Raw genomic sequence first — 12,018 nt, 5'->3', positions numbered from 1 at the left:
CTGCGACGCTCTATACCAGAGGTTCTCAACCAGTGGTCCGCGGACCGCCAGTGGTCCTTGAGGGGGTTCCAGGTGGTCCCCAGCTAAATGATGGAGAGTTGGTAACCAAATGGACCCTTATAGATCTTTAGCTCTTGAGAGCGTAAAATGTTACGCAAACCGAACTGTGAATTTTGTCAACCATTTCACCCATAATTGGATTTTCATCAAACATGATGGTACACAAACATGATACAACAACTACGGTCAAAGCACCATAGTCAATTAGTGAAGTCCTTGTTGGTACAGTCATTTTAAAAAGCAAATTAACTGAATGCTGTGTTTTGTACAACTGATCTATGATCCGTGGTTATAAAGGCCAACTATCTCCAACTCCTCCGTTTATGGTGTGTGTCTTGAGTGTGTGTGTATGAGCACACTGCTCGATAAATCTCCACACCAATGGGCTCCTGTGTTCGGAGTGTAATTGCTTAGCACATTGGATTGATCCAGTGTGTCTCTGCAAGGATGAGATGGTAAATAATAATATGATGGAAGGGGGCCATGAATGAATCATACCTTTGAGAAGGGCCCAGCAAACCTCCACAGTCCGTTAAAACCAAAGCCTGTGAAAGGAGAGAGGTGGGGAGGGGAGAGGAGACAAGGTGAGAAAGAACAGAAACAACCAGAGCAAACGAGTGTGTGTGTGTGTGTGTGTGTGTGTGTGTGTGGCTAGGTTGGACCATATAATGTAACCTAATTCTAATCAGTGTTTGGGTCTATTGTATTGCGCCTCTTGTGCAGATCCAAATAAAATAATTAAAATATTACTCTGTAGGTAGGAGGGCTGGTACTGAGGTGGAGACTCCTCATGATACACCACACTCTGAACGATGCCGTGCACAGGGTTCAACAGGTTGGTGTCCTGGCACATGGACAGCAGAGTGTTTATCTTGGAGTCCAGGAGGTTGTGGCTATGAAGGACACACACACACACACACACACACATTGAGGATTATTGCCATCAAACACTCCTTGTAAAATGCTTTGATAAGATGACAAGTACAATCATTCAGATGACAGAATCTCTCTCACACAACACACCCTCACACCGGAAGTTCACAATAGAGGGTATGCGTGTGACATCATCATCATACCAGGAAGTTATGCGGGAAAGCCTACTGACTGGCAAAAAACTACTTTCTGGCCTTGACAGCCCATACATCCAAACAGAAAAGTCCTATTTGATTGCATGAAATTACTTTAAACAACATTAAATTCCCTTTGTCACTCACTTTGCCACTCGATTTGCCACTCGATCTGCCATTCACTTTATGCATGCGCATACCCTCTATATATTAAATGTATATGTAAAAAACAAAACAAATAAGTTCCAACTGCGCTTTACTGGCAGGAACCAAATGAGATCTCGTTGTCACTAAATGTCAGGTTATTTGTTTGGTTTAGCAAGGTAAAACATTGGACACTAAAAGAGCCCCCGAATATCTTTGGGGCTGAATCAGCAGGTCGTTTGAACCCTCGTGGCCTGGACAATAAATTGTACATTTGTGGTTGGTGTGGGTGCTGTATGATGCCTGCTGGGGTACTTACACCACAGGAAAAACCTTTGGGAAGACAACGCTAGCTTCGGCCAAATACTCGTACAGAATCCTTTGGTCAAAGTCGTCGGTGGTATATTTGACCTGGGTGGCCTGGGGGGAAAAGAAAAACAGAGCCTCTTAGAAAACGTCAAAGTGCACATTCAGCAGGCAAACAGACAACCAGTTACATTCAATTAATCCATGCAAATAATTTAGACCATAACATTATGGTAAACTGTGTTAAGCTGTCTCGTGCTACTGGTATGAAATGCCTGCAGGGACGCAGGCTTTCATTACACAGTAGCTGGGGTTGGTTGGGCTTGCCGTGCCGAGACAGCTTGTACACGACCCAAAGCCTGTCTGGTCTCACGTGGTATGAGACTGTAATCCATTGCCTGGAAGACAACAGGTTAGGGAAGAGGACTAACAAACTGACCCCAAACAATCCTGAACCCAGAAATGGGGGAAGGTTGGGCTTGGGGCCAGCAACCCCAAACCGTAAAAAACCCACGTATGCTACAGAAACGTTGAATACAGAAAGACAGACCCAAACCCTGGTGGAGGAAGGTTCTTCATCAAGAAGAATCATGACGCTGTGTGATGAAAGCCGCAAGGAAGCCACAGAGCCGAAACCCCTTCTCTCAAACAGAGAAAACATTAGATTAGGAACATGGAATGTTCGGACCATGCACGAGACAGGTAAGACCATGCAAGTAGCAGGAGAAATGAGGAGATATAGCTTAGATCTGCTAGGAATCAGCGAAACACGGTGGACCCAATCCGGACAACAAAGACTGACGACAGGAGAACTCTTGCTATACTCAGGACACGAAGAAGAAAAATCCCCGCACACAGAGGGGGTAGGTCTGCTGCTATCCAAAACAGCTCAAGGGGCACTGATGGGATGGGAACCACATGGATCAAGAATTATAACAGCCTCCTTCAGAACCAAGAAAAAGAAGATCCAGATGAATGTGGTACAGTGCTATGCGCCAACAAATGACAGCGACGACGAGCATAAGGACAACTTCTACAACAGACTGCAAAGCATCCTGGAACAACTTAAACTTACAGACATCAACATACTCATGGGTGACTTCAATGCGAAAATTGGAGGAGACAACACAGGATACGAAGAGGTGATGGGAAAGCAAGGATTAGGAGAGATGAGTAATAATGGAGAGAGGTTCCTGGACACCTGTGCCCTAAACAACCAAGTAATTGGAGGAAGTGTCTTTCCCCACAAGAGGATACACAAGGCAACCTGGGTTTCTCCAGACGGAGTGACCGAGAACCAGATTGACCACTTCTGCATAAACAGGAAATTCAGAAGATCACTGCAGGACGTGCGAACAAGGAGGGGAGCAGATGTGGCATCAGATCACCACCTTGTAGTTGCCACACTAAAGCTGAAGCTGAAGAAACACTGGACACAAACGACAACAACGCGAAAGAAGTACAACATCTGCCTCTTGAAAGACACGGAGAAAAGGTTGGAGTACACACTGACTCTAAATAACAGATTTCAAGCCCTACAAGAACTGAACAGTGAAGAGCATACACCACTAGATAGATGGGGAAAGATAAAAGAGGCCATAACATCAACCTGCCAGGAAGTGCTTGGACCAAAGAAGAGCCAGCAGAAAGAATGGATATCACCAGAAACACTACTAAAGGTCCTGGAGAGGAGACAGAAGAAGTCCGACATCAACAACTGCCGAACACGGTCAAGCAAGGCGAAAGCCCAGAAAGAGTACACGGAGACCAACAAACAGGTGAAGAAAAGTGCCAGAAAAGACAAGAGGGTCTACATCGACAGCCTGGCAAAAGAAGCTGAAGAGGCAGCTGCGAAAGGAAACATGGCGGAGCTGTACAACACCACCAAGAAACTGTCAGGAAAGAGGAGCCAACCAGAGCGACCAGTGAAAGACAAGGAGGGAAATACAAGCAAAGAACCACAACAACAACAGGAAAGATGGGCAGAGTACTTTGAGGAGCTTCTAAATCGACCGACACCACCTAACCCTCCGGATATACAAGCAGCAGAGACAAACCTCCTCATCAACTGTGGAATCCCAACCAAGCTGGAAATAAAGAAGGCCATCACTCAACTGAAGAACGGGAAGGCGACAGGACCAGACAACATCCCAGCAGAGGCACTGAGGGCGGACACAGATGCTTCTGTAGAGATGTTACACCCACTGTTCAAGGAGATCTGGGAGAAAGGGGAAATTCCAACAGACTGGAAGGAAGGATACCTGGTCAAGCTCCCCAAGAAAGGAGACCTCAGTCAGTGCCATAACTACAGAGGAATCATGCTGCTGTCAGTGCCAGGAAAGATCTTTAACAGGATTCTCCTGGACCGAATAAAAAAAGCGGCGGACCCGCTACTAAGAGACCATCAAGCAGGCTTCCGGCAGAATAGATCCTGTGTTGACCAAATTACAACTCTCCGTATCATAGTTGAGCAAGCAGTGGAATGGAACTCCCCACTCTACATAAACTTTATAGATTATGAGAAGGCGTTTGATAGTGTTGACAGAGACAGCCTCTGGAAACTGCTCAGACACTATGGCATCCCAGAAAAACTGGTCAACCTGATAAGGAACTCCTACGAAGGGACGACATGCAGAGTCATCCATGGAGGTCAGCTCACTCGAAGCTTCCACGTGAAGACTGGAGTCAGACAGGGCTGTCTACTGTCCCCTTTCCTCTTCCTCCTATCCATCGATTGGATAATGAAGGTCACAACAACACACAGGAGAAACGGGATCCAGTGGACCATGACATCACAGCTCGATGACCTAGACTTTGCGGACGACATCGCTCTGCTCTCACATACTCAAAAGCAGATGCAAGAGAAGACAAGAGTGCTGGCAGACACCTCATCACAAATTGGCCTCACCATCCATAAAGGAAAGACAAAAGTCCTCAAGGTCAACACAACACACAGAGATCCAGTGACACTAGAGGGAACAGCGCTTGAGGAAGTAAAAGCCTTCACATACTTAGGCAGTGTCATAGACAGTCAGGGCGGCACGGATGCAGACGTCAGAGCCAGAATCGGCAAGGCAAGAGCCGCATTCATCCAACTCAAGACCATTTGGAGCTCGAAACAAATCAGCCAGCGGACAAAGCTCAGACTCTTCAGCTCAAACGTCAAGCCAGTACTATTGTACGGATCAGAGACGTGGAGGACAACAAAGGCAACAACAATGAAGGTGCAAACTTTCATCAACAGCTGCCTGAGGAGAATTCTGAGCATCCGCTGGCCAGACACCATCAGCAATAAGGACCTCTGGCAGAGAGCGAGACTACCACCAGTGGAAGAGGAGATTAAGAGAAGAAGGTGGGGATGGATCGGCCACACACTTCGGAAGCCCAATACCAGCATCACAAGACAAGCCCTTAGATGGAACCCGCAAGGCACAAGAAAGAGAGGGAGGCCAAAGAACACCTGGCGCAGGGACCTTGAGACTGACATCAAGCAGTGTGGACTGACATGGAAACAGCTGGAAAAGAAGGCCCAGGATAGAGGAGTCTGGCGAACTGTAGTCAACGGCCTATGCTCCATGAAAAGGAGCGATAGGCATAAGTAAGTAAGTAAGTGTTAAGTAGAAAAGTATGATAAATTGCTTAATATTTTTACCCAGTAGCCAAAAACTACATATTATTCCAAAACATGGAACAAAGACAAGCATTTACATATGAGTGAAGTTGTAAACATCACCAATTATTATACTACCAATTATTCAATTATTAAAATCTGTCCATCGATTAACTGATTACTTGATTAATAATTTGACCATTATCTATGATAGGTATGTATTGTATTAGTGAGTGAATGAGAGAGATACAGCGTGTGTATGTTGTGTACATGCGCGCGTGTGTGTGTGTGTGTGTGTGTGTGTGTGTGTGTGTGTGTGTGCGTGCGTGCGTGCGTGCACTCACCAGCACAGTGAGCAGTAGGGCTTGGATCTTGGGGTCTGTCAGCACCTCCTCATCCAACAGGACGTTGGACTCAGACACAGATACCTTACGCAGGTGGGAGTTGCCAATTCTTTGGGTTTCTGCGAGGGAGACAAGGTGGTGTTACATCAGAAAACTATCCAAACGCCGATCCCAGTTCAAGAGGAAAAAACTAAATCACTGTTTAAAACACAATTTCTTTCACCCATTTTCAACCTATCTTCATTTAACAGGTCATCACTAATGTCCATCGTATATGCGACCATTTTTGTCTCCTAGGTCTGTGTCTCAGAGGAGGGCTGTGGACAGTCCAGAAACCTGCCTACCAGGAATAGAGAGCCTGCAGTTTCTATTAACACTATTTGCTAGCCATTTCGGGCAGAGCTAGTCTTGTGGTGCTAAGGGTGATGCATTGAACGAAGGACCTTTTCTGAGGCCCACAGTAAATGTTCTCTTATAGCGAGAATCACACAGCATACTCCACTGTACTCCACTGTACTGTACTCCACTGTACTGTACTCCACTGTACTGTACTCCACTGTACTGTACTCCACGGTGCTGTACTCCACGGTACTGTACTCCACGGTACTCTACTGTACTTGCTAACAGAGTGGTTTGGTAGGAGAAGGAGCACGGATAAACGGCCATGTGCTTGTGTACCCCCTTTCTATTAGGGTAGAAGGATGAGCATTAATGAGGAGCTATTATGAAGATAGGTTGAAAATGGGTGAAGTCGTACTTTAACCGTTACCGGGAACAAAACAGAGCATTTATTTGTGTGTTTACAAACTGGAACGGTTTAAAATACATTCATAATGAATCACAGAGGAGCGTATGCTTGGGTTTTCTGTCTTTCTTTTTAAAGGTTACTCGTTTGCATTCAGACAGGAGCACGCTGCACAGAGTATGGGAATAGACAGGAGCATGCTGCACAGAGTATGGGAATAGACAGGAGCATGCTGCACAGAGTATGGGAATAGACAGGAGCATGCTGCACAGAGTATGGGAATAGACAGGAGCATGCTGCACAGAGTATGGGAACAGACAGGAGCATGCTGCACAGAGTATGGGAATAGACAGGAGCATGCTGCACAGAGTATGGGAACAGACAGGAGCATGCTGCACAGAGTATGGGAATAGACAGGAGCATGCTGCACAGAGTATGGGAATAGACAGGAGCACGCTGCACAGAGTATGGGAATAGACAGGAGCATGCTGCACAGAGTATGGGAATAGACAGGAGCATTTAGACAGGAGCACGCTGCAGAGAGTATGGGAATAGACAGGAGCACGCTGCAGAGAGTATGGGAATAGACAGGAGCACGCTGCAGAGAGTATGGGAATAGACAGGAGCATTTAGACAGGAGCACGCTGCACAGAGTATGGGAATAGACAGGAGCACGCTGCACAGAGTATGGGAACAGACAGGAGCATGCTGCACAGAGTATGGGAATAGACAGGAGCATGCTGTAGAGAGTATGGGAATTGAAGGGAGCATAGAGGAGATAAGACGTTGCCGTTGTAGTTATTTTAGTTGAAACACGATCCAATCAGCTAATGGCCATGCACCTGTGTTTCAGTTCACTAGCTGTAATCACACAACGCTAACCATCAGGTAGTGCATCGTCCTTGTCTAGTTGATCTCCATTGCGAGGTCAGAGAGCAGCAGTGACTTGCCAACAAGGTAGGATAACAGTAACCACATGAACCCAAGCACCTCCATTCTGGCACAAACAGTTGGCAAAAAAGGTCCAATGTATCCAAGCTCACAACGCCTCACATTGTGATGTGTTGTGTGAGCTTGTAGATTGGCTATTTTCTTTTTTTTATAATTTTTATCCCACGATTTTGTAACCCATTTTTCACCCCCGTGTCAATTATCTAATGTGATCCTGGGCTCTACACACCCTCCGCCAACATGGGGAGAGCAACGGACTTGAGCTCATGCTTCCTTCATGCATGAGTGTCCAAGTTGCTCCTTTTACACCTGACAGGGAGGAGTTTCCCTGGTTTGGACGTAGCGAGTGGAAGGAACACGTTATTCCAACCCTGGCTAGCCAGGGGGAGGCAGTTTAGAGACCAGGATTACTGCATGTTTTTTGTAAGGGTACCTGCCCTAGAAAGGACCTTTCGCCAACCCCACCCTGGGTATGGGCAAGGATGACACGGAGGAGAGGACACGAGATTGGCTATTTTCAAAGAAGAGATACGTGCAGGGGGGGGGGGGGGGGGGGGGGGGAAGGGAGTGGGCCAGGGGTAGACTCCTGGGGGGTCAACAAAGAGGCTCACCTATCTCATAGTCGTTCTCGGCCACGCGCCTCATCTTGGGCGGGGTGGTCATGCCCGACTCCATCTCTGGCCTCTTTGGTGCTTTGGAGTCCGATATCAAGTGGTCGAAGCTCTTCCGCGTGCCTGGGCACACACGGCAGAAAACAGGCGTCAGCCTACAATCATTTTATTCCACTTTAATAACACCTGACTTAACCCATTTTGACCTGAGATCAGATTCTAAAAATGTCTTCTACATCCTGACAGTTTTCTGAAAAAGCTATGTTTCTATGTCAGTCGTTCTTCGATTTTTCAAAAATAGCAGACCTACAAGCTTGTAGCGCGCCACTCGGTGGCGCGCTATGAGCTTGTAGATCTGCTATTTTTCAATAGCTAAAGCACAACATAATGCTAACACCAAAAGGGGTTTCCGTCCAAAATGGGTTAAAGCCGGCCGTCATTTATGAGGTGGTCCGTTTTCATAAATACTGCACTGAGTCACCACCTATAAATACAATACAATTGTATTTCAATCAGTGTTGAAAGACAATAGAACTGCACTGGGAATTCTTACTGACAATGTGTCACTCTGCTTTGTACTATAATTAAAAATTGAGCAAGCTGGCTAGCTAACATCAGGCCATTATTGAATTCACCCACGTCAGGGCTGTTTATATCTTGCTTAGAAATATCTCTGTTGAAGATTTAAGCAAGGTAGAGCCAAATAAACAAAGAAATAATCAACAAAATCACAAAAAGTCTCCAATGTAGTTTATAGTAGTAAAAATAAAAAAAGCATATATCACATAGGAATAAACGCTGTTAATTAGTACATCAGCACAGCTGTCATGTTCTTCTCCTTTCTGTCCCAATCTGAACCGAATCTGAACCAATAAGTCGACTAAATCTACAGTAGATTTAGTCGACTAAAATGTGTTTTGGCATCTACAAGTTCACAACGCGTCGCGTTGTGAACTTGTAGATCAGCTATATTCAGTATGCAACCAAGTGTTAAATGACTTATACTGGATCTCTTGTCCACTAGTCCCTTCCTAACATTTTAGTCTAGTTTTTATTTGTTGACGAAATTGTCAATATATTTAGTCTCAGTTTTAGTCCTCATAGCTTAGTTTTCATTTAGTTTTCGTCAGTGAAAAAGGGTAGTCGACGAACATTTTTCGTCTTAGTTTTAGTCGACGAAAACAACACTGTCTGGGTGGTCATACCCAGGAGTTTCTTGGTGTTGGCCTGGGAGGGCTGGCCCATATCCAGGCTCATGGACTTGCGCGTCCGAGGGCTGATCTGTCCCACGGTGGGGTAGTGGGCGGACAGATAACGGTCCGACACCTTGGGGGAAGTCCATGGCTGGTTCTCCCGCAGGGCTCTGGGGGTTGGGGGGGGGGTTTCAGAAGAACATCTGGTCAGTCACAGGACAGACCTTAACCCATTTAGACCTGAGCTCGAATCTACAAAATGTCTAATAAATCATGACAATGTTCTGAAAAAGACTATGTTTTCATGTCGTGTCAGTCTTTCTCAAACATTTTCATGTCAAGGACCCCCAAAAATATATGTAATTGGCCGCCCCCCCAATCTGAAAATATGTTGTTCCAGAACGTTTTTTAGTTCTTCAAGTCTTTGAAGCAAACTAAAAAAAGTTTGCTCTGAAAGAATATATATTCAAAGATTTGCGCCACATTTTCGCCATTTTTCAAAAACAGCAGACCTACAAGCTCATACAAGCTTGTAGATCTGCTATTTTGAGCTTGTAGATCTGCTATTTTTCAATAGCTAAAGCATAACAATGCTGTAAACAACCAAAAGGGGTTCCCTGAACGGGGAATCAAAACCACGGTTTGCTTTGTGAGCTGTACCTGTACCTGTAGCTGGGGGGGTCAGAGTGGTGGACGGAGTAGGTGTCCATAGGAACCGACTCCATCGCGAGGTCAGAGAGCAGCAGTGACTTCCTGTGCTTGAGGCTGCAGCGGCTCCGCACCTCCTCGGACACAGTGAGCAGAGCTGCACAGATGGAAAAAGCACTGTGTGACACACCAGAACCACACACACACCCAGCACTGGGTCAGACACATCCAACCCAGAGCAAACCTGCAACTCATCACTCTAATGAAACACTGCAGGTTCCCACCTTAGAGTATATACGAATAGAGACGGCACCGGATATCTCCTCCCAACCACTTGCATTAAGTTGCTCAAAAGCGCATGAGGCGATTTCACTCAGGAACAGAGTGCATTCTGGGATGGATTTGCCCCAAACTCATGAACGCGCTGGCCGTTGACTATCATTGCACGCGTTCAGAGATGGGCAAAATACATTGAAAATGTATTTTGTTACAAAATACAAATACTGGGTCACAGAATGTATTTAAATACAAAATACAAATACTGGTCTGAGAAATGTATTTGAGATACAAATACGTATTTTGTATTTTGAAAATACATGAAAATACATTTTCATTAAAATGTATATAATGATAAGTAAATTCATAATTAATTGCCAAATATTAAATTAATGACCTGTCAGAATGTCTAATACATTGAAGGTTATTAAGAATGATACACTTTATATTTTAAGCAAATCAATGTGCTATAACTGTATCAAACAGGACCCACAAAGGAATGGATTGGCCATCTGATTCATCACTGTCACTCCTCTTTGACTTCTACCTCAAGAAAAATGTAGAAAGAGATTGATTGATTGATTGATTGATTGATTGATTGATTAGGCCTACCACCAATTTACATTTAAACCAACAATAAAAAACAAGATAAGTAAACAAGATACTAATGACTAAGATGAATAGATTATCAATTAAAGGAGCATTCAGTGATTTGGAAAACCCCCCGGTCTTCCCCGGTAACAAGATGTGCACATGCAGTGCCGATTCTGGCCTCCAAGGGGCCCTAAGCATGATTGTAGCAAGGGGGCCCCCCATGAAAAAATGGGGGGTTTTGAAACAGTTTAAAACAGTTTTAAGTAGACAATCAGAGCAGAATAAGGTATAAACATTTATTGTCTGTCTGTCTGTCTGTCTGTCTGTCTGTCTCTCTGTCTGTCTGTCTGTCTGTGTATGACAGACTGACTGGTATAAACAGCGCCCCCGGTGTAGAGGGATGGTATGACAGACTGGTATAAACAGCGCCCCCAGTGGGGAGGGATGGTATGACAGACTGGTATAAACAGCGCCCCCAGTGGGGAGGGATGGTATGACAGACTGGTATAAACAGTGCCCCCAGTGGCGAGGGATGGTATGACAGACTGACTGGTATAAACAGTGCCCCCAGTGGAGAGGGATGCTATGACAGAGAGACTGGTATAAACAGCGTCCCCAGTGGGGAGGGATGGTATAAACAGCACCCCCAGTGTAGAGGGATGGTATAAACAGCGCCCCCAGTGGGGAGGGATGGTATGACAGACTGACTGGTATAAACAGCGCCCCCAGTGGGGAGGGATGGTATGACAGACTGACTGGTATAAACAGTGCCCCCAGTGGAGAGGGATGCTATGACAGAGAGACTGGTATAAACAGCGTCCCCAGTGGGGAGGGATGGTATAAACAGCACCCCCAGTGTAGAGGGATGGTATAAACAGCGCCCCAAGTGGGGAGGGATGGTATGACAGACTGACTGGTATAAACAGCGCCCCCAGTGGGGAGGGATGGTATGACAGAGAGACTGGTATAAACAGCGCTCCCAGTGGGGAGGGATGGTATGACAGACTGACTGGTATAAACAGTGCTCCCAGTGGGGAGGCTGTGTTGTGGCTTTAGTCACAAACTTAAGCATAGCCCCTGGAAATTATAGATACAAACACAAGGATAAAAAAAAACTCAATTGTATATATATATATATATATATATATATATATATATATATATATGTATATATATATATATATACACACACCCCCGCCACCCCCCCACTTTGAAAGGGGGACGTTTCCGCGTGGTGGAAATGTCTACTACGATAGGCCTGTCCTTGATTCTGATCACTAAGGTACGCTGTTGGCGGAAGATTTCACCATTGAGCAGCGTTACACTCACTGCGCAAATAACGTAAAAAGCCCCCACGGCTCCGCCCGCCCTGTGCTCACCGTTCCTTGCCAGGCCTCAAACGGCCTGGCCAATCAGCAGCGGCTATCCCGCCTCTAGCTGCTGCTGATTGGCCAGGCCGTTTTGTGGCC

General features: G+C 45.7%; 1 protein-coding gene across 7 annotated transcripts in view; it reads right to left on the bottom strand.

Moving 5' to 3' along the window:
- The window catches only part of nf1a (neurofibromin 1a), a 132,194-nt gene that overhangs the window by 10,909 nt on the left and 109,267 nt on the right, over window positions 1-12,018 (bottom strand). For all 7 annotated transcript variants that reach the window (XM_079514833.1, XM_079514835.1, XM_079514840.1 and 4 more), the window contains 7 exons: window positions 9,698-9,836; window positions 9,044-9,201; window positions 7,839-7,961; window positions 5,532-5,650; window positions 1,591-1,691; window positions 811-953; window positions 559-605 (listed from right to left, as the gene is read on the bottom strand). In XM_079514833.1, coding sequence (XP_079370959.1) covers window positions 559-605; window positions 811-953; window positions 1,591-1,691; window positions 5,532-5,650; window positions 7,839-7,961; window positions 9,044-9,201; window positions 9,698-9,836 — 830 coding nt within the window. The remainder of the gene's footprint in view (window positions 1-558; window positions 606-810; window positions 954-1,590; window positions 1,692-5,531; window positions 5,651-7,838; window positions 7,962-9,043; window positions 9,202-9,697; window positions 9,837-12,018) is intronic.

The sequence above is a fragment of the Electrona antarctica genome (genome assembly GCF_951216825.1).
Source record: "Electrona antarctica genome assembly, chromosome: 11".
Classification (NCBI taxonomy): Eukaryota; Metazoa; Chordata; class Actinopteri; order Myctophiformes; family Myctophidae; genus Electrona; species Electrona antarctica.
This window is presented reverse-complemented; position numbering and strand designations above follow the sequence as displayed.